The sequence below is a fragment of the Narcine bancroftii genome, chromosome 6 (assembly GCF_036971445.1).
Source record: "Narcine bancroftii isolate sNarBan1 chromosome 6, sNarBan1.hap1, whole genome shotgun sequence".
Lineage (NCBI taxonomy): Eukaryota > Metazoa > Chordata > Chondrichthyes > Torpediniformes > Narcinidae > Narcine > Narcine bancroftii.
Genome location: NC_091474.1, coordinates 66,172,076 through 66,194,685, shown reverse-complemented (window position 1 = coordinate 66,194,685; position 22,610 = coordinate 66,172,076). Strand labels below are relative to the sequence as shown.

General features: G+C 45.4%; 1 protein-coding gene across 8 annotated transcripts in view; it reads right to left on the bottom strand.

Moving 5' to 3' along the window:
• myom2b (myomesin 2b) overlaps positions 1-22,610 on the bottom strand; it is a 163,846-nt gene that overhangs the window by 86,224 nt on the left and 55,012 nt on the right. For all 8 annotated transcript variants that reach the window (XM_069885214.1, XM_069885211.1, XM_069885212.1 and 5 more), the window contains 5 exons: positions 20,411-20,572; positions 16,058-16,199; positions 12,739-12,938; positions 8,673-8,726; positions 792-919 (listed from right to left, as the gene is read on the bottom strand). In XM_069885214.1, the coding sequence (XP_069741315.1) occupies positions 792-919; positions 8,673-8,726; positions 12,739-12,938; positions 16,058-16,199; positions 20,411-20,572 (686 nt within the window). The remainder of the gene's footprint in view (positions 1-791; positions 920-8,672; positions 8,727-12,738; positions 12,939-16,057; positions 16,200-20,410; positions 20,573-22,610) is intronic.

Below are 22,610 nucleotides of genomic sequence, written 5' to 3'. Positions count from 1 at the left end.
ACTTTCCAGGAATGTACCTAGAGCAGGTGGACAACCAAACACTGCAGACACTGTAAATCGGAAACCAAAAGAGACAAAGCTGGAAACACTTGGGCAAAATGAAGAACGCAAGTTTCAGCCCTTGAGACATAGGAATCAACTTCAATAATAAATGATTTGTCCTCTTTCCCACCCAGCTCCCGACCCACTTTCAACCTCCTCCCTCTCAGCTTCCATCCACATTTTCCCAACTTGACACTTCCTCCCTTTTCCCCACCCCCTCAAGCCCCCTTCAGTTCCATCTGGTCTCTCGTTACACCACTATTGTCAGCTTTTCCTGATCAGATACCAGCACGGGGCAGCCTTTGTCTCAATCTACCAACCCCCCAACCCCTATGACTCATCTTCCTCTACCTGACCCTTTTGTTTCTCTTGCTTCTCTCCCCCTTGCCTCTCTGCCAGTTAATTGTCCCTGCCTGCCATCTTTCACCCTTCCCTGGTACACCAATTCACTAATCATACCATCAGTACCTGAAACACAAGCAACCCAGAAGCCAGGTGCTGCATTTGCAATGATTGTGTCCCTTTCCCTCAATCTTTCACAGAGAAAACAGAGCAAAACAGGTTACCTCGCCCATGCCAACCCACATGGACCTAATTTTCCTTTTACAAATCCATCAGCATTTAAAGCTCAGGTTACAGCTTGCAAATTTGGAATGGAATTCTTTGGCAACAGTAACAATGAGAAAAAAGATCACAAAATTGAACCAGAACCAGGATGATTGTCCCTTCCAGAAATAAATGTTGAGTACCTTTTCCACATAGTACTTCAGTGGCTCCCTGCCTCGTGGTTCAGGGGGGTCCCAGCTAAGCACGATGTAAGTCCTGCTGGTCTCAGCTGCTTGGATGTTTGTGGGTGAACTTGGGATCTTTACCTCCCCTGTTGAGTTGGGTAAGAGATAAATACATTAGCAACATTTTACTCCTAAGCGTCTTATAGAAATCACATGCAAGTGGAAAAGAGGACCATCTCTCAATGTTGCACCCCTCCCCTGTCTCTCTTTCCCTATTCCTCTGTATCCTTTCCTACAGCTCCCTAGTCCCCTACCCTCTCCATTCAGAGAGCTACTACCCCCCCCTCACTTCCTAGTTTTTTTTCTCTTCTGCCCTCCCACCCATACCCATCTATGATCTCTTGCCTTGGGCCTGTGCTCCTCCCCCCTCCACATTATTCAGGCACCTATTTTTTAGCTCATACCTTGATGAAGGGTCAGGCCAAAACATTGGTTATGTATCTTTGCCATAAGGAATGCTGCACAGCCTGCCAAGTTTTTCCAGCATTTTAGCGCATTAAATTACAACCACATTGTCTGCAGACTTTAAATCTCCAAATACTGCTGTGCCAGTGAAAGAAGAATTGACAAGGTTCTGGAGACTGAGCTGGAGTTAAGAAGGGACAGTTAGCGCAACACTGTTACAGCGCCAGCGATTGGGAATGGGGCTCGAATCCCGTGCAGTCTGTAAGAAGTTTGTATGTTCTCGTCATGTCTGTGTGGGTTTCTTCCAGGTGATCTGGTTCGCTCCCACAGTTTGAAATGTATCAGGATTGCACATCAATTGGGTGGCTGAAATAGCCTGTAGCCATGCTGTATTTAAAACTTAAGGGATGACTAACAATCGTCTGGAAGGACTCATTGGGTCAAGCAGCATCAGTAAGGGGAAGAGAATCATCAACGTTTCGGACTGTGACAAGGGGTTTGTCCCATGTGAAGGCATCCGACTTAGATCATTGATAATTCTTTTTCCTCCCACAGATTCTGCCTGACCTGCTGATTTCCTCCAGCAAATTGTGTCTTCTACTCCAGACTCCACCATCGGTGGTCTCGTGTCTTCTGCTCCAGACTCCACCATCAGTGGTCTCGTGTCTTCTGCTCCAGACTCCACCATCAGTGGACTCGTGTCTTCTGCTCCAGACTCCACCATCGGTGGTCTCGTGTCTTCTGCTCCAGACTCCACCATCAGTGGTCTCGTGTCTTCTGCTCCAGACTCCACCATCAGTGGTCTCGTGTCTTCTGCTCCAGACTCCACCATCGGTGGTCTCGTGTCTTCTGCTCCAGACTCCACCATCAGTGGTCTCGTGTCTTCTGCTCCAGACTCCACCATCAGTGGTCTCGTGTCTTCTACTCCAGACTCTACCATCGGTGGTCTCGTGTCTTCTGCTCCAGACTCCACCATCAGTGGTCTCGTGTCTTCTGCTCCAGACTCCACCATCAGTGGTCTCGTGTCTTCTACTCCAGACTCCACCATCGGTGGTCTCGTGTCTTCTGCTCCAGACTCCACCATCAGTGGTCTCGTGTCTTCTGCTCCAGACTCCACCATCAGTGGTCTCGTGTCTTCTACTCCAGACTCTACCATCGGTGGTCTCGTGTCTTCTGCTCCAGACTCCACCATCAGTGGTCTCGTGTCTTCTGCTCCAGACTCCACCATTGGTGGTCTCTCATGTCTTCTGTCGGAAGGGCTAGTTTCACCCTGACTGATTTATGGCTACAGTAGTTCGAGGAAAGGAAGGATATGAAAGTCGTCTTTGTGATTGTTCCCAATTTCAGGGACAGGAAGTGCATGTCAGTTCTGCGTTCCTATTTTGTGCCCTCTAACTTCAGATCAGCTCAACCGTAAGTTACCACTGTACAGAGAAAGTGTCATTCTTCATTTAGAAAGATTTATGGTTGTAAATTTAACTCACAAAGAGAAACTCAGCAGGTCGCGCAGCATCGTAGGAAGTAAAGGGGAACCAACGTTTCAGGCCAGGTGTAGCTGCATGATCTGCTGAGCTTCTCCAGCACATTGGTGTATTGCCGTTGACCCCAGCATCTGCAGACTTTCTTCTTTAACTCCCCGCAAAACAGATTTTTTTTTGTATTCTCCTCCTCTGTGGGAGGGAGAGTGGATGGAGCTGTGTCATTCAGCTTGCAGCTAATGGGAGTGAAGGAGTGAAAAAATAAACAACCCTGCTCTTGATGGTGGAGAGAGGGATTTCATCCTTCACTGAATTTAGCTCTCAGTTCCTTCATTACCTGAGTGGCCTCCACAGCTCCCTTGAAATTAACGGAAACAATTCCCACAATAATTAACCATCACTCTTTCCCTCAGAGTCAATTGAAATTTTTTTTTCAAAAAACAACGTTCTCCCTAGGCCAGATTACTGAGGCCCAGTATGATCCCCTGTTCATATTCAGCTGCTTTCCCCACTCCCTTCAGAAAATACTTTTGTTCACTTATTCTCCCCTGTGGGCCCTACACATTGGGAAGTGCTGGAAGTCTTATGATGTTCTTATATAGACCTCATTTGCCCATAAAATCAGCCTTGAAGTTACTTTAATTGTATGATCATGGAGCTTTAATCAACATGGGTCTACAATGTGCTATAATCAGGTAGGAGAGGGAGGGGCAGAAATAACCTCAGAATCACAGGGCAGAGAATTTTTCAGCACAGTAGGGGGGGCCATGAAGAGGAGGGGGTATTGAACGGTCATTCAGAGGATACTTTCTTCAATATTGAGGAATGTGGGTAGAGATCAAGTTCTAAATGGGTGTTGTCACTTTGGTTGGGGTGTATTACTGGCCTCCCAGCAATCGACAGGACATTTAGAAACAGGTATATCGGCAAATAGTAGAAAAATGTGGTGCAGTAGGGTTGTCGTGCAGAGAGATTTTAGTTTCCCAAAGATTGGCAGGAGTTGCTTTGGTATAAAAAGCCTTTTCCACCAAGTTGGGTGAGACAAGAACTAGAGGACACAGGTTAAGGGTGAACTGTGAAGTGTTAGGAGAACATTAGGGAGAACTTGTTCGCGCAGAGAGTGCAGAACAAGTCAAGTGATGACCTTAATCTTAACTGAATTCTTAATGTTTAGTTGAATGTACTTAGTGAGCAGTTATCATGGTAAACTGCAGTGAGGTGAAGAAATTGAGCCAATAGCTGATGGGAAATGTTTGAATCTCAGGATTTAATTTATTTGGCAAAATAAACAACACTGTTGACATTAACTCAGGCATTTAAGGCAGGCACTCAGATGTGACAAAAACCTTAAAGGAGCTTGTGCGGCTGCGCACATCTCTGTGAGCGAACCTGTCCCGTTTGTACCGCCGCGCTGTTGGGGCAGCTACAGAAAGATGGCGCCGTTGGGGCTTGTTCATTGCCTCATGGCTTAGGCCACAGCTTGCGCCCCGGGCAACATGATGACATCACTGCTGTGCAGGGCAGAACTCCCGTTGGCCTTTAAGCGGAGCACATGAAATTCAAATAAACAGTTCAAATGGAAACCCCACCAAGTTCAGTGATGTTTTGTGTTGTAGCAGCTGCTACATTGATGACCCCGCAGAACCCAGACGTTATCTAGTTTCCAAACATGAATTCATCGGCGACCAGCGCTGTGTCTGTGTAACTCCCCTTCACCCCCCCAACCCACTTTGGACCCATCAATCCTACACATAGTTCGGGCAGGCGGAGGTGCAGTTTCAACTCTGGCAGATCACCTTGGACTCCACCATGTTCTACCATGTGGTGAGCGCCCTTGATGAAGAAACCGCGGTTAGAGTGGATGACCTGATTCACGATCCTCCAGAGGAGGGCAAGTATGTGGCCCTGAAAGCCCTCCTCCTGGGCACCTTTGGTCTCTCCCATCAGCAGCGCACGGTCAGGCTGATGCACCTTGATGGCCTGGGGGAAAGAGCCCCATCCGCCTGAATGGATGAAATGCTTGCACTGGCAGAAGGTCACAAGCCCTGCCTAATATTTGAGCAAGCCTTCCTTGAACAAATGCCGGAAGACATCTAGCTCCTACAAGTGGACAAGGACTTCTCAGACCCCAGGAAGGTTGCAGCCCAAGCCAACGTGCTGTGGTGAACTAAACAAGACAATGAGGCCGTCATGAACCAGGTTACCCGCCCTGGACCCAGTCTGCCACAGCCCGCCCCCAGATAGAGGAAGGAGGAGCACCAATCCACCTGGTGTTTCGACCACCAATGCTGGGGAGCCAAAGCCTGCAAGTGCTGCCAACCCTGCTCGTACCAGGGAAAGGACCAGGCCAGCCGCCGCTGATGGCCGTGACGGCTGGCCACATGAACAGCCTCTTACATGTAGTTGACAAGACCAACAGACGATGATTCCTGGTGGACACCAGAACAGAGTTGAGTGTGCTGCCCCTGACCACCCTTGAATCCAGCATGAGAGCACGAGGCCCCATCCTGCTTGGCGGAACTCGTCTACGGTGCACCGTTGTCATTACCAGGGGAGTTTTCAGAGTGGGCGCAGAATCCGGAGGTGAGATCCCAACCCTTCTCACAGACCTCCGCAACAGACTCACCTCACTGGCACCCCCTCCACCGACCCACCAGGCGAACATGTCCAAAGAGCTGGCCTCAGTGGAGTTGGTGTTGGTCCAGCGTGGCTCGCACCTGACCCCCTTGCAGCACCCGTGCGAGGACCCGTACAAGATCCTCCACCGATCGGGAAAGACTTTCACTCTGGACATTGGGGGCAGGAAGGAACTACTCACAGTCGACCAACTGAAACCGGTGCACATGGATTGTGCTTTTGCTCTGAGGATCAGAAAACGCTGTTTTGTCGGGTTGAACTTGTACAATCGGATGATAATAAAGCTTGAACCAGTGGAAGAACATTTTGGAGACAGGAGCCACAAGTCCATGTTTAAAAGTGATTAAGTAAATAGATAAGGACAGTTCAGGAATAAAGGTCTTAAATTAGGTGGGGGGGGGCAGGGATTTATTTAAAATAAGACAGGACCTGGCGAAGGAAGATTGGGAGCATATGCTTGCAGCAAATATCAAAGGAGAAATAACAAGAGTTTAACCCCAACATGTTTAGCCAGGGGATAATGCACAAGAAACTCTGGATGTCAAGCGATACTGAGGGTTGGATCAAGGTAAAATGGGAAGCATATGACAGGTATAGGGAACTAAAGGCAGACGAATATATTAAGCTTAGGGAGACTCTTATGAAGGAAATCAGGAAGGCAAAGAAATGTTATGAATGAACACTGACAGACAGGATGAAGGTCAATCTAAAGGTATTTGACGAGTCTACTGGGGATAACAGAATAACTCGGGAAAGAGTGAGACCCATTCGAGTCAAACAGGGGTAATCTGTGGGCTGAGCCAGAGGCTCCAAAATGAATCCTTTCCATCAGTGTTCATAAAGGAAACAGACTTTGTAACTGGAGAATTCAGTGAAGGGGTCTTCTGCAGTTCTCCACAAATAAAGGTGCTCGATGCCTCAGCAAGCTTAAAAGTGGCTAATCCCTCAGGGCCAGATGTGATTTGTCTCAGACTACTGTGGGAGGCATGATAGAGATTTCTGGGAACGTAGAGGAGATTTGTAAATCTTCACTGCCAAAAGTACGGGACTAGATGAACGGAGGATAACATAGCTTTTCAAGAAAGGCAGTGGGGGAAAAACTTCTGGGGAACAGGATTAAAGGCAGATGCTATTTGACCAATTTGATTGAACATTTTGAGGAGGTAACAATGCACATTTAGGAGGCCAGTGGAGCAGAACTGGTTTACATTGACCACAATAAGGTCTTCACAATGTTCCACGTGGGAGACAGATGCTGTGGGTTCTAGGGCAAGTTAGATCCAAGATCGTTTTGGACCATTTTTCTTTTGTGATTGGATGCTTGCGACAGGGATCACTGCTGGGATCTTTCTTGTTTGCTATATACATGAACGATTTGGAGTTCGATGAAGGTGGCATGATCAGTGAGACTGCAGATGACACAAAGATTAATGGAGAAAGTTTACAGGGGGATATGAATGTGTTGGGGAAATGGGCTGAAAAATGGCAATTGGAGTTTAATCCTGATCAATATGAGATGATGCATTTTGAAGTACTAATGAAGTCAGGACATCCACCATGAATGGTGAGGTCTTAGGGAGTGCTGAGAAACCAGGGGATCTTGCCATGAAAACCAAAAGTGCAGTGGGATAACAGGGTGAAGAAGGTGAATGGATTCTGGGACAACATGCAAACTTGCTGAAGAAATCCACAGGTCATGAAGCATCCATCGGAAGTAAAGGGTTACCTACATTTCAGAAGTAAATCACAAAAATCTGTAGACACTGTACTTGAAGTAAAAGCACAAAATGCTGGAGAAACACAGTAGGTCAAACAGTGTCCTTTATGTAGCAAAGGTAAAACTACATAACCAACGTTTCAGGGTTGAGTCCTTCATCAAGGAATAAAACAAAGTATCAGTTGGTGTCCAAGCAAAAGGATGGAAGGGGTGGGATATCCAAACATATATTCACAGGACTGATTTACTGCATCCGGTGCTCCCTTTATGGCTTTCTCTACATCGGAGAGACTGGTCACAAATTGTGAATTTGCTTTTCCCTCCACTACAAAGACCTCCCAGTAGTCAACCATTTCAATTCTGTGTCACATTTCCACTCCCCCATGTCTGCCCATGGCATTGTGTACTGTCCCACCAAGACCAGATCAGAGAAACAACACCTGATTTTCCATCTGGCCACTCTCCAGCTGAGAGTGCTTTCTGCTATCCTTTTTTCCCCCTCCCCCTTTCCAGTTCTCCCCCTCCACACACCCAGCCATCACTGCTGTCCTCTCCCTTCCTTCTCCACCTATCACCTTCTGCCTTTGCCCCCCTCTTTCCCACCACCCACCCCCCATCCTTTTGTTCAGACACCTGCCAGCATTCTCTCACACCTTGATGAAGGGTTCAAGCCAGAAATGTTGGTTCTGTATTTTTACCATTGCTACATAAAGGACACCGATTGACCAGTTGAGTTTCTCCAGCGTTTTGTCTTTTCACCTACGTTTTAGCCCTAAGCCCTTCATCAGGAGTAAGGATTTATTCCTGATGAAGGGCTCAAGCCTGAAACATTGACTGCCCTTTACTTCCTGTGGACGCTGTGTGACCTGCTGAATTTCTCCAACACCATTATGTATTGCACATGACCCAGCATTTGCAGATTTTCTTGTTTTAACTCCATTTGAACTCTGGCCTGTATGAGTTGATGTACTGAGTACAAGAGGAGGGAGGTTTTGTTCCATCTGTATAAAACTTTGGTCAGACCCCAACTGAAGCACTGTGAGTCGGCACACTGTCTGAAATTCTCTCCCCACATTCCCATCAACTACCCAGATTCTACCCCCTTGCTGATACTGGGAACAATTTACGGCAGCCAATTAAGCCACCTGAACATCTTTGGGATGTGGGAGGAACAAAAGCACCCAATGAGAACATGCAAACTCCACACAGACAGAATGGAGATCAAAAATCGAACCCTCAACCCAGAGCTATGAGATAGCAACTTTATCAGCTGCACAGTGGACTGCCTCTTGTTTGTCAGGACAATTTTAATTTTAAATTCAAAATTAAATTAAAGACAACAGTCTGATAACTCTCTTGTTTTCATTTCTATGTACTGCAATGGTAACAAAAATAATTGGATGCAGGATTGATCAGAGGCCATTTTCTGCCAAAATCGATCCCAATGTGTCGTGACCAATTTCCACCTTACTCTGGTAAAGAAAGGGTTAATCCTCACACTGTGGTAGTAGAGATAAATTTGATACACACATGTCATACAATATTTGCTATATTTCTTAACTTTTAAGAGCCAGAATTAAAAAGCACAGAAAAAGCATCTACCTTCCAAGTCGTCTTGGGAAATAACAATCTGTCTGCTTTCATCAAAGTGAATGGCTGAGAAAGGAAATAGCAAAATTAAAATGTTGATCAACAGAGAAGCACATATAATCAAGAACCTTTGCCATTCCTGGAAGCAAACAAAAATATGAACAAAATGCTTGTTGCTCTCTTGTTTTCTTCTTATTACAAAGGTCTAAATGTTTGGGGAGGCCCATGAAACAATGTCTTCCTACAATCGAGCAGGAGCGGTGGAGCAGAGGTAGTGGAGCAGGAGTGATCAGTGGAATGGGGACAGCGAACCATGAGTGACGGAATGGAAGTGGAGGACTGGCAGCTGTGGAACGGGAGCAGATGTACAGGAATGGTGGAACAAGAACAGTAGACAGGAAACCGTAGAAGGGGAACAATGGAATAGGTAAGAAACGAGATGACGTCCGGCAAAACAAATGCATCATGTTTGGATGAAGGCCAGAAAGTCGGACCTCCAAGGTGGTGATCATTTGGATTACGCGTAGTGCCATGTGCCAGTGAAAGAAGTAGTACGAGGAAGGGGTGTGTGAACATTTGGTGGGCAGTTGGTGCAGGAGGGAGGGGTTCAAAGTTATAAACAATTGGGATCTCTTCTGGGGCAGAGGTGACCTGTACAAGGAGACGGGTTGATGATACGAAAATGTGTGCTACAGTAGACAGTGAATAAAGATACTTGGCTTTACAATTGGATCTAGACCATATGAGGAACTGGGCAAAGGAATGGCAGACAAGTTCAACTCGGAGAAGTGCAAGGTGCTGCATTTGGGTCAATCGAAGCAGGGTAGGAATTACTGTTTAATGCAGGGTCCTAAAGAGTGTGGAACAGAGGGTCCTTGGAGTGCAGGTACAGAGCTCTTCAACGATGGCAGCACAAGTAGACAGAGTAGAGAAGAGAGTGGTTGGGATGCTTGTCTTCAGCAGTTGGGGCATTGAATATAGTGTTGGGAGCTGTGTTGAAGTTGTACAAGATGTTGGTGAGGCAATTCTTGGAATATTGTGTGCAGTGTTGGTTGCTGATCTGCAGGAAGGATATTATAAAGTTGGAAAGGGTAAAGAAGAGGATTACAAAGTTGTTGGCAGGATTAGAGAAGCTGCGTTATCGTGAGAGTGGAAAAACTAGGCCTGTTTTTCTTACAGTGTAGGAGGGTGAAAGGAATCTTATTGAGATCTATAAAATCATGAGGGGAATTGATAAGGTGAATAGTGACAGTCTCCTTCCTGGAGTGGGAGAATCAATGATGAGAGGGTATAAACATAAGGAGAGCAGATGGGATTTAGAGTGACGAACTGAGGCTGGTGGGCATATAGAACGAGGTGCCAAACAAAGTGGTGGAGACAGGTACGCTAGCTTCCTTTCAGAAACACCTGGATAACCTCATGAAAGGGCGGGGATTGGAGGGGTCTGGGCTTAGTGTGGGCAAGTGGGACTGAAGCAGGTGGGCCTGTTGTTCGGAGCAATGTTCAAGCATTGAAGGGCCTGTTCCTGGACTGAACTGCTCTATGTTCTGTGAAAAACCACGGAAAAATAATTTTTATTGTATGAATTGTCAGACCCTCAGAATAACTTTTAAAAGTTCTAAGATTTAGAAGAATTTAATATATTGTTCAGTTTAATTTACCTTCTTATCTACCTTGACAATCTGTCACCAAATCTTAAGTTGCTTTGTCCGAAAAGCTAAATAAAAAGGATCCTGTTTACTTCCCGGTTTGGTGTCCATGAGGATTTTTCCATCGATCAGACCAGTGATATCCTGGAACTGGTGCCCAATTTTAAGGACCCAGGCCTGAAACGTGGGCTCCCCTTTGCTTCCTGTGGATGCTTCATAACCTGCTGAGGTTCCCAGCATGCTTGGGTTTACAATGGACAACTGCTTCTGGAGACTTGTTTAACTCCTGAGTAACCCACAGTGGCTACTCATTTTATGTGAGCCATTTTCTTTGAGGCTGACAGAGTGGCTCATCCATGGTCATTTAATTAATAAGAGTCGACAGAAGTGCCACTTGCTATTCTTCCAGAGGCCAAAATGCCTCCATAAACAATGTCATGGCCACAGTTTCCATGACTGAGGATGAAGTATCAGGACTCCCGTTACAAATCAGCTCTCTGTAGTTTGGAATCACTGTCACACTTTCACCACTATTTCATTTAGTTTTCCTCAGGCTACAACTGTGGATGAATAAACATTTTCAAGCATTATATTGCTGGGAACAGAGCCGGTTATTCCACAGCAGTACATGCTTCCAATCTGACAACAGAACAATGATCAAGCTCCATTTCCCTCTGACAATGGACTTGTGGACATCCCCCAGATCAGCCACTCTCAACTTTTTTTTTGGCTATGGCCCCCTTTGGACTCTACTCAAAGGTTAAGGGTCCCCTTCCCTGTGAAACAGTCACTGGAACCAAGTTACCAAACGTCCTGGTAATTTTACTGGAAGCAGGTGGGTTCAGTCTGCTTTGAACTGAGACCCAAGAAAAGTACTGAACCTTTTCCTTTTCACAGCTGCATTCTGACCAGAATAAAACTATCGCAAATGCATGTGGGACCATATCAAATGCTTCACTAAATTCTATATAAATAATATCAACTGCCTTGCCCTTATCTAACCTTATAGCACAGTCCAGGCCCTTTAGCCTATGATTTTGTGCCGACCTGTGTAAACCTACTGCTAATTTTTTTCCACCTCACACCCATAAACCCTCGACTTTTTAACGACATCCATGTGCCTAACGAAGAGTCTTATGAATGTCCCTATTATACCAGCCTTCACCATCACCCCTGGCAAGGCGTTCCAGGCACTCGTTGTGCAAAGGATTTACCTCTGAGATCTCTTCAAAACATTCTATCAAATTTGTGAGGCGCATTTTCCCACGCACAAATCCATCCAGGCTCTCCTTAATCTTCTCGGCCTTTCAACCGTAAGTGGACTCTATCTCTCTGAATCTTCTCCAGCAGTTTCCCTCTCACTGATCTCAGACTAACAGGTCTGACATTAGCCGGATAACACTTACTGCCCTTTCTAAACAGCAGCACCACATTTGCCATCCTTCAGTCCTGTGGAACAACTTGCTTCTCCCCAGTGTTTGCTAATTAAAGTAATTGTGGCCTTAATGACATTGTCTTTACTCTAGCAGGTGTCCTGCCCACCAGCCCTGCACCCTTCCTGCATCTTAAACCACACTTCTCCTCTCACTCTTCCAGGTCATATGAGAATCCTCGACTTAAAATATCAGCTTCACTCCACAGATGCTGCCTGACCTGTTCCACCTTTCTACTTGTTCTTGTGCCAGATGGTTTTTGGTCAGAATGCGAAATCCACAAAAAATGCTGACTGAACAGGAGGTAGACCATGGGACAACTACAATTTATGATGAACACCCAGAGTCCTGGAGAATATTTGAGGATGTTGTTCCTGGTTTCTAGTGGTTTGGGACACTTCAAAGCCATTTTTTGAGGTATGTTCTTTAATTACTCCTCTAGCAAAATAGTTTTCAAACTTTTTCTTTCCACTCACATACAGTAATCCCTATGCCATTGGTGCTCTGTGATTAGTAAGGGATCGCTTAAGGTGGGAAGGGAAGGTTGACAACCACTGCTCTAGACCCAATCGTTACGGAAATATTTTGCTTGAGAAAAATGGTCATTGGCCCATTTCCTTCAGAGTTCTGAAACGGTGCACATAATGAGTCAATGAGGGATGATTAAAACAATGGTTCTCAAACTTTTACTTTCTGCTCACATCCCACCTAAAGTGATTCCTTACTAATCACAGAGCACCTTGTGTGCTAGAGGAACTCAATGGGTTGGGTAGCATCAGTGGAGGAGAAAGCATTGCCAATGCTTCAGGTTGGAACCCTTCATCAAGGTTCATTCTTTTTCTCCCATTGATGCCTGCTCGACCTGCTGAAATCTTTCAATATATTGTTTTTTTTTGCTCCAGTTGCCAGAGTGTGCAGTCTCCTGCGCCCGACTGTGAAGGCACGAGATGAAGTACAGAACCACCCAGACGTGGTCTCTGAACAGAAGGCACTCACTCTGCAGCCTTGCAAAATCAGCTGGGTCAATGGCCGTTACTGCGTCTGTGACTCTGGAAGGTTTGCTGATCCCACTTTTATTCACGGCCCGCACACGGAAAATGTAGGAGCGCCCTTCAAACAGGCCAGTCACAGGATATTTGCAAATTTTAACCGGGGCATCGTTGCATTGGATCCAGTTCTCTGTCCCAGCTTCACATCTGCAAAAACAATGAGAACGTCTGGCACTTTTACAACTGCCATGAACACTGTGGCCTTGAATTGTCAAATTTAAAGTCATATTTCAATCGGTCATTTGCATTACACAAGTACCGTGAAACTCAGCAGGTCACGCAGTATCCATAGGAAATAAAAGTGATGTTTCAGACTTAAGGGCTCCTGCTTTTCACTTCTTATGGATGCTGTGTGACCTGCTGAATTTCTGCAGCACTATTGTGTCCTGCATTCGATCCCAGAATCTGCAGATTTTCTTGTTTAAGTTTCAATCAGCCATCTTTGGTTTTGTCCAAATTGCAAATGAGGACAACAATTTTTGCAAAATCTTAACATGCAACAAATAACATGAATAGAAATGATAAACGTCAAGGGTTGGAAAAATGAACCAAGTCTGCGCTGCACACACAGGGCAGGGCTTGGGTTGCAATGGCTCGAGCAGTGGAATCGGTCACACCCTGGCAGTAGTCTGAAGCTGGTGCTGCCTTGAGAGAGGCTGTGTCCCACTCTGTGGTCAGAAGACGGTCAAGTCCCCACCTGCTCTCAAGGAAGCGGAGGATCCAGACCTTTACTGAACACACAGCAAAAGCCGGAAATGGTCCAGGACACAGATGAGTCTTTCAGAAAACAATGAACCATTATCAACAAGAATTTTGGTGCCTAGTCCAGATGAGTCTTTCAGAAAACAATGAACCATTATCAACAAGAATTTTGTGCTCTGTATATGACAATAAACTCATTCTCATCATCAACACAATAAAATCCAGAGTTTTCTGCCCTTCTAACTCCATCAGCTTCACCCGCTGCAGAAATGGAAACTAATGCAGTGTGAATGGTGCAGGGCAGTCCATTGAACAGTTTGCTGGTTCCTGCCTTTTCCCTGAAGTTAGGTCTCCATCATTATTAGAGTTTTACTGTCAGTGGGTGATGCATGCTCCGATTAATCCTTTACTGTCTTCCAATCGGAAGTCAGGATTGTCACATTATCACCCCATCTCGACATTTTACAGAAGCAAAATTGAGCGTCTTGTCTGGCTGCATTGTTGTGTGGTTCCATAGCTGCAAAGCTTTGGACCAGGTGTCAATCCAGAGGATCATCAAAAAAGTCCGGAAGAACAAATGGGTCTCCCTTTCCTCTACTGACCACATTCCCTGAGATCGTTGCTTGAATAGGGTTCAAAGAATTATTGAGGACCCTTCCCATCTACTGCCATCAGGAAGGAAGTACAGAAGCAGGACTGCCAGGCTGGGGAATAGCTTCTTCCCGCAGGCTATGAGATTGATGAATGGTATGCACCTGGACTAAAGCTTTAGTTGCCCATTCAGAGCCAGCTCTTCAGCGCTTGACGTCCTGCTTTGCGGAAACTGCCAAAATGTTTGGCCTGGAAGTCAGCCTGAAGAAAACTGAGGTCCTCCATCAGCCAGCTCCCCACCATGATTACCAGCCCCCCCACATCTCCATCGGGCACACAAAACTCAAAACGGTCAACCAGTTTACCTATCTCGGCTGCACCATTTCATCAGATGCAAGGATCGACAATGAGATAGACAACAGACTCGCCAAGGCAAATAGCGCCTTTGGAAGACTACACAAAAGAGTCTGGAAAAACAACCAATTGAAAAACCTCACAAAGATAAGCATATACAGAGCCGTTGTCATACCCACACTCCTGTTCGGCTCCGAATCATGGGTCCTCTACCGGCACCACCTACGGCTCCTAGAATGCTTCCACCAGCGTTGTCTCCGCTCCATCCTCAACATCCATTGGAGCGCTTACATCCCTAACGTCGAAGTACTCGAGATGGCAGAGGTCGACAGCATCGAGTCCATGCTGCTGAAGATCTAGCTGCGCTGGATGGATCACGTCTCCAGAATGGAGGACCATTGCCTTCCCAAGATCGTGTTATATGGCGAGCTCTCCACTGGCCACCGTGACAGAGGTGCACCAAAGAAAAGGTACAAGGACTGCCTAAAGAAATCTCTTGGTGCCTGCCACATTGACCACCGCCAGTGCGCTGATATCGCCTCAAACCGTGCATCTTGGCGCCTCACAGTTTGGCGGGCAGCAACCTCCTTTGAAGAAGACCGCAGAGCCTACCTCACTGACAAAAGGCAAAGGAGGAAAAACCCAACACCCAACCCCAACCAACCAATTTTCCCCTGCAACCGCTGCAATCGTGTCTGCCTGTCCCGCATCGGACTTGTCAGCCACAAACGAGCCTGCAGCTGACGTGGACTTTTTACCCCCTCCATAAATCTTCGTCCGCGAAGCCAAGCCAAAGAATGCACCTGGAATATTGTGCTCCATTCTGTGGAAAGGGTGCAGAGAAGATTTACTGTGATATGGACTGGATTGGAGAACATGTCTTATGAGGCAAGGTTTACAGGGCTTTCTCTATGGAGTGAACCAGGATGAGAGGTGACTTAACAGAGGGCTACAAGATTATGAGGGGCAGTACATTTTTCCCAGGGTGACAGCAGTAAATAACAGGTGAGGGAAGGAAAGTTTAGAGTAGACATCAGGGGTCTTTTTTATTTATTTACACAGAGAGTAATGGGAGCCAGGAATGCATTGCTGCTGGTTGAGGCTGGTACAGTAGGGACACTTAAAAGACGGGCAGATGGATGCAGTAAAAAACAAGAGGGTTATGGGTGTGAGGTGGGAAGGCTTAGATTGTTGAGTAGGTTCAAATAGGTCGGCACAACGTTGTGGCCCAAAGGGCCTGTACTGTGCTGTAATGTTTTATGTACTATCCCGTAACCTTGGATCTCTTATAAATGAGACAAGTAAATTATTCTAAAATATTTACATTTTTATGCCTATATGTGCTGTGTATTGTGTGCGCAATGTGTGTGCACTGTGGTCCGGAGAAACACTGTTTCGTCTGATTGTACGCATCCAGTCAGATGATAATAAACTTGAACTTGAAGTGGAGGTTGGAGACAGTCAAGTGACATCCTTCATCACAAGGCAAGGGGAACACAAAATGGAATAGTGCCCTTGAGCCAAAATCCCCAACTATTTTGTGGGATGCTCACCAAATCAGAGGATCCTTTGAGATGAGAGTCTGGTCTCCCCTCCCCACCTCTGCCCTGCCACAGTACCTATCAACAAAATATCCGATCACGGGACTCTCCTTGGTGATGTTTGGAGGTTTCCAGGTGAGGATGACGTAGTCCTTGTTGGCATCATAATATGTGAGGTCCATTGGGGCTCCAGGAGCCCCTGCCACAGGGGCATCAGCATCTGCATGGGCAAGAAAGATGTGTGAGGTGACGAGAGCATTCTCCTGTCAATCTGCCCACTCTCCTCCATGTGGCACTGAAGAGCTGGCATTCATTAAAGTCCAAGTGCCAAATGCAAATCCTTCCACCAGCGGGCAAATAAGGTTTGGAATACCCATCGAGGCACCTTGCACAAGAGCAGAGGCTGCAGTGGAGGTGAGGGAGTTTCTGGGACTGGGAGGTTAGTTGAGAGCAGGGACGCAAGCCAAATTTGTGGACTCCCAAGGGAACTTGCTCCATTGTGAAGAACTGGCTGAACAGATTTTTTTTTAATTCCCAATTTAGTGATACAGCATGGTAACAGTCCCTTCCGGCCCATGAACCTGCACTGCCCAAATACATCCATGTGATCCATTAAACTGACTAACCCTACGTGGGAGGAAACTGGAGCACCCGGGAAAAAATCCACAGAGACGTGGGGAGAATGTACAAACTCCTTACTGACAGTGCTGGGTTCGAACCCAGGTCACTGGCCATGTAATAATGTGCTAACTGCTACACTATTGTCAAGTACTAAAATACAGAAAATAAGCTTTGTTTTGCCTGCTATCCAAGCAAGTCAACTCATACAGCAGGTAATACAATAATAACAAATAAATAAGTGTAGGAAGTGGCTGAACATTAGTCAGGCGGAACAGAGTAAAAAGTGTACATTTAAAGAACAGAAGAAAGGCTAAATCTTTCACCGATGAGAGCTCCATTTAAGAGGTTTTTTTCACAGCTGGAAACAGTCCTTGAAGTACCTGCCCACTGGATGGTGGTGGGAAGGGTGGAGGTGGTGCTGGGGGGGGGGGGGGGGGGGTGGTGGAGCAAGTGTGACTGCCTCTGAAGATGAATGATTGTATCCTGAAAAGTGACTTTGGATTCAGAGGGGGTGTAGATCAGAGGTTAGAAGTTGGTATGGAGGGATCATATAATATGTCTGCAGCTCTCATGGAACTGGCAGCCCTCTACAGGGTTGGGGCATGTGGACAAGTGAGTGACACTGGGTCAAAGCTCTTCATCAGGAGTCTTGACTTGAAACATGGGCTCTCCATTTCCCTCCATGGATGCTGATTTCCTACAGCAGCTCAATTTTTGCTCCAGATTCCAGCATCTGCAGTATAGCATGTCTCCACTTAAAACAGCTCCAGTTTCTCACAGTCAGGCTCTGAAGGTTTTCTCGTAGTGACTAAAAGGGTAGATATTCAGTTGTAACACTCTTGATCATTTACCACAAAGGCAGAGAAATGGACAAAGCAGTTAATCTCATTTCTCCAAATATTCCAGCCAATGCTTTGGAAAGGCTTCGTGGAGATGAATGATCGTGATCAGGAAAAATGACTTTGGATTCAGGGGGGTGTAGGTCAGAGGCAGGTGAGAAGTTAGAAGTTAGCATGAAGGATGATGAGAGAAAGTTCACTGGCCAGGAGTAAGACAGGGAGCGAGGAAGGACTGTTGGTTTAAATTATGCCTATTTTAATGCTGGAAGCTTGTCACAGAAAGCAGGGCATAGATAAACACATATGACTGGGATGTGGACGCCATTATAGAAACCTGATTACAAGTGATACTAAAGTGTTTGGCATTGTAGATAGTGAAAACATTTACCAAAAATTGCAGAAGGATCTTGATTGCTTGGGCAGGTGAGCAGGATGGAATTTAACACCAAGAAATGTGAAGTGTTGCTTATTGTGAGATCTAACATTCTACACAGCGAGTGGGAGGGATCTGGGGAGCATTACAGAGCAGAGAGATCTGGGAATATAGGCACATAGCTTCTTAAAAGTGGTGTCATGGGTAGATAAAGTGGTTGAAAAGGCTTTTGGCACATTGGCCTTCATCAGCCAGAGTATTGAGTATAAACGCTGGGAGGTCGTGCTGCAGTATTACACGATGTTAGTGAGTACCCATTTGGATTATTGTGTTCCGTTTTGGTCACTGTGCTACTGAAGAGATGTTGTCACACTGGAGAGGGGGCAAAGAAGATTTATAAGGATGCTGCCAGGACCTGGGGCCTGAGCTCTAGGGAGATGATGAGTAGGCAATGGAGCTCAGGAGGACAAAGGGTGATCACATAGAGGAAATCAGGAGAGGAAATGATTGGATGAACACAGAGAGTCTTTACCACCCCCCCCCCCCACCCCCCACCCCCTGAGAAGGAGAATCAGTAACTACAGAATATGGGTGAGATGATTTTTTTTAATTTAAATTTTTTAATTCAAATGTAAACATACAGTATGGTAACAGGCCCTTTTGGCCCATTAGCCCATGCCACCCACATACACCTAATTGCCCTACAGTCCCCAGTAGGTTTTGAAGGGTTGGAGGAACCTGGAGGAAACCCATGCAATCACAGGGAAAATGTACAAGCTCCTTACCGACAGCGTAGGATTTAAACCCCGGTCCTGGCCACTGCCACTGTAACAGTATTATGCTAACCATGCCGCCCTAGGGGGAGATTTCATGGGAACTTGAGGGTGATTTTTTTTTAATATACACACACAGAGGGTGGTGGATGAATGGAATGTGCTGCTGGAGGTGGTGGTTTAGGCACGTTTGGTAGAGGTAAACAAAGTTATGAGGGATTTAGATAGACTGAGGTTCAATGAAACAAGAATTAGAGGTCATGGGTTAAGGGTGAAATGTTTAAGAGGAACATTAGGGGGGAGCTCTCAGAGACTGGTGAGGGTGTAGAACGAGCTGCCAGCTGAAGGTGGGATCGATTTTGATATCAAAGGAAAATTTCGAAAAGTACATGGATGGGAGGAGTCTGGAGAGCTACGGTCCAGGTGCAAGTCAAAGGAACGAAGCAGAATTATAGGTATGCACTGAATAGAGGGACTGAGCTGTACTCTTCTATGGTTCTATCCCACTCTAACTTTAAAAAAAAAATGTTATTTATAATATTTAAAAAAGAGATAATACAATCAAAAATACAAATCCCGTTGTTACAAAAATATATTAGTAAAATAGATAATCTTAAATTAGTACATTAATAACCCGTGCCAACCCCAATCCCCCAACCCTCTTAACAAAAACCCCAAATTATCCCTATTTCTACAAACTATTGGAGCCTTATATAAAAATTAAAATATCATAATACAACATATTAATTAAAAAATATTTAGAATATTATAGTTAACATGTTCTAAGACCCATACATTTTAAATATGGATCCCACATTTTAATAAAAAATGAATAATTATCATGTAATCTATATGTTATTTTTTTCTAAAGAAATACAAGATTTTAATTCATTATGCCACCTCAAAATACTAATCTCTACATCATCTTTCCCCACTCTAACTTCTGTGGGCTTCCACTATTCACATGGAGGGACTTACAAAAAGCCATCTCTATACACAACATTCATTCATGTGGTTTCCTACACAACATCAGTTATCACTTCAGAAACTGAATCAGATTGATCAGCAACCCTGACAAAACCATTTTGTGATCAAAGATTTTCAAGTTCAGTCTCTCAATCTCAAATTATAAACTCAAGCAATTTCCTGTCATTGACTAACTGATGTGGACAGCGTCAGCTCCAGAAGGTTGCTTGTGAATCAAGAACCACTCCCCTCTCCTTTGAGCATTCTCAACTTGGAGTCAGGGATGACAAAGTAAAATCAAGTTAAATTAAATTGAAAGCCGGTATTCACCAGATGTAGAGGAGGAGTGAGAGGAGACAGGCAGAGGAAGCATGGTTTTGATGACAGGAATTTCGAAACGTGTTCTGCTTCTCAGAAGGAGGCTCCTTCAATTTCCAACAACACCTCTGGGATGGTACTAAGGTACAGAAGGGAGAGCAACTGCCTCACAGCTCCAGAGATCCAGCTTCAATTCTTGTCTCTGTCTGTGTGGAGTTTGCACGCTCTCTGTGTCCACGTGATTCCCTTCAGCTGTCTCCTGTTTCCAGCCGCGTTGCAAAGAATCATGTGGGTTTGTTAGGTTTCCTGCCTTTGTAGGTGAGGGGAAGAATCTGTGGGGGTGGGGGGGGGTGAATATTGATGAGTACATGGAGAGGATGAAATGCGATGAGCACAGGTGTACTGTAAGCGGGAGCCGAACACAGTCTCTATTGGCTGGAGGCCTGTAGCCAGAACTCTGCGACTCGCTATGATTTGGAAGAGACAGCAAATTGTCAGGAACTGAAGAAGTATTCTTCACAAGCAAGTTTGAATTTCTTACCTCTCACAAAAACATATGCACTGTGCTGGGAAACGCCACCTCTCGTAACCAAGCGTAAAGTGTACAAGCCTTCGTCATCTTTATTCAGATGGGGTAGGGTCAGGATGGCAGTGGAATCTCCATAATGCATCAGTGCCCACTTGGACTTCTTTATCTCAATGTCTGGAAAAATCAGTCACATTGGACAGGAACGTTAGAGACATTGTCAATCAAAATCGATACAAAATCATTATGTTAACACCAGCAAAGATAAAGTTAATTCAATCCAGTGGAAAAATATATCCAATCTTGCAACCAAGCTGGACAGTTCGATGTAACGGCAATCCCAAAATGTTCCTATCGAGATGGTACAACTTCAGGACTGTGACCCATTTTTTTCCTGAATCCACTGGTTTTAAGACCATCACTTCACAGCAGACGACGATAATTGGGACTTGTATCCCTGTATGAGATAAACCTTCAAAGTTTTCCATCCCTCATCCAACATGGAGAAAAACCTTGGTATTGCAGATTAGACTGTGTGGTTAGGCACAATTCAAATGCGATCTATAGTTGTTGCCAGGATCACAGATGGCAATGAGGAAGCAGACAGGAGGGAGATAAATCAGCCAGTTGAGTGGCATCACAACAACGACCTTGTATTCAGCGAGCGCAAAACCAGGAGTTGATTGTTTACTTCAGACGGAAATCAGGAGAAACAAGCACCAGTTCTCATCAAGAGGGTCAGCAGTGGAGAGGGTCAAGAACTCTGAATTTCTGGATATCAACATCTCTGAGGATTTGTCCTAGAACCTCCACATCAATGCAATCATGAGAAGGATCGTCAGCATCTATACTTTGCAAGAAGTTTGACGAGATTTGGTATGTCACCGAAGACTCTCAAACACTTCTACAGGTGTACCATGGAGAGCATTCTGGCTGGTTGCATCACTGCCTGGTACAGAGGTGCCAATACTTAGGACAAGAAAAAAACTCCAGGGAGTTGTAAACTCAGCCTGTGACATCACAGGCACCAGAATTCACTCCGTCAAGGACATCTACATGATGCGATGTTGTTAAAAAAAAAAGAGCAAAACACCACCCAGGCCATGGTCTCTTCACTCTGCTACCATCGGGGAAAAGGTACAGGAGCCTAAAGATGAGCACTCAGTGGCACAAGGACAGCTTCTTCTCCACTGCCATCAGAGTCCTGAATAATCAATGAACCAAAAATTTTATTTTCCTCTTGCACTATTTTTATTTATTTGGTAAGGAGGTTTGTAACAACTAATTTTGTGACATGTTCATGACAATAAATTCTGATACAGTTAAACAAGAAAGTTGGGGTCAAGTGAAATACACAAACGTGAAGGATAAACTCAGCAGGTCGCGCAGAACCAATAGGAAGTAAAGGGGAACCAAAAAGTTCGAGCCTGGGCCCTTTGTCAGGTACCTGAATAAAAAAAGTGGGGGGGGGGGGGGGAGAGAGGGGGAAAGAAGGAGACGAGAGAGGGAGGAAAAAGAAAGCACAAGCTAATAGGTAAAGGTTCTAGGTGGATACAGGTGGGAGGGAAGAGGAGAAAGAAGCTGAGAACTAATGAGCTCTCTGAATGGGGAGGGAAGGAGGTGATGAGGTGGAGGAAAGAAGACAGAGGGATAGGAAAAGAGAGAGAATGGGGACGAGGATTAACAGAAGTCTACGTTAACGTACTCTAGTTGGAGAATGAGTTTTTGAAGATGGCGGCGTTGCCGAAGCCGCTGTAACAATAGCGCTGCCGCTGGTGCAGACCCGCAACTCACTGAGATTCAGCACACTATCATGGAAATACCAGATCATAAAACAAATGCAATCAAATGCAAGGTTCCTAGTCAGATCATAAAACAAATGCAATCAAATGCAAGGTTCCTAGTCAGATCATAAAAGAAATGCAATCAAATGCAAGGTCCCTCACTTTCTTTACTGAATCATGCACTGCAAAAGTATCCATGGGCGGTTCTCCTTTGGAAAGCAACATTTCCAAGAGTCAGCAAGGTCGGGACTGAGGAACCAAAATATCAATGGTTTGCCATTGGAACTAAATCTCAATTTCTATAATTTTCTCCACAGAAAATTAAAACAACAAATGATACCTGACCCATCAGTACCATCTTTCAATGAAAACTTTTCTGCTTGTGAAACCAAAAAACCAGGATCCAGTCGTTCAAACTCTCACCAGCAGAT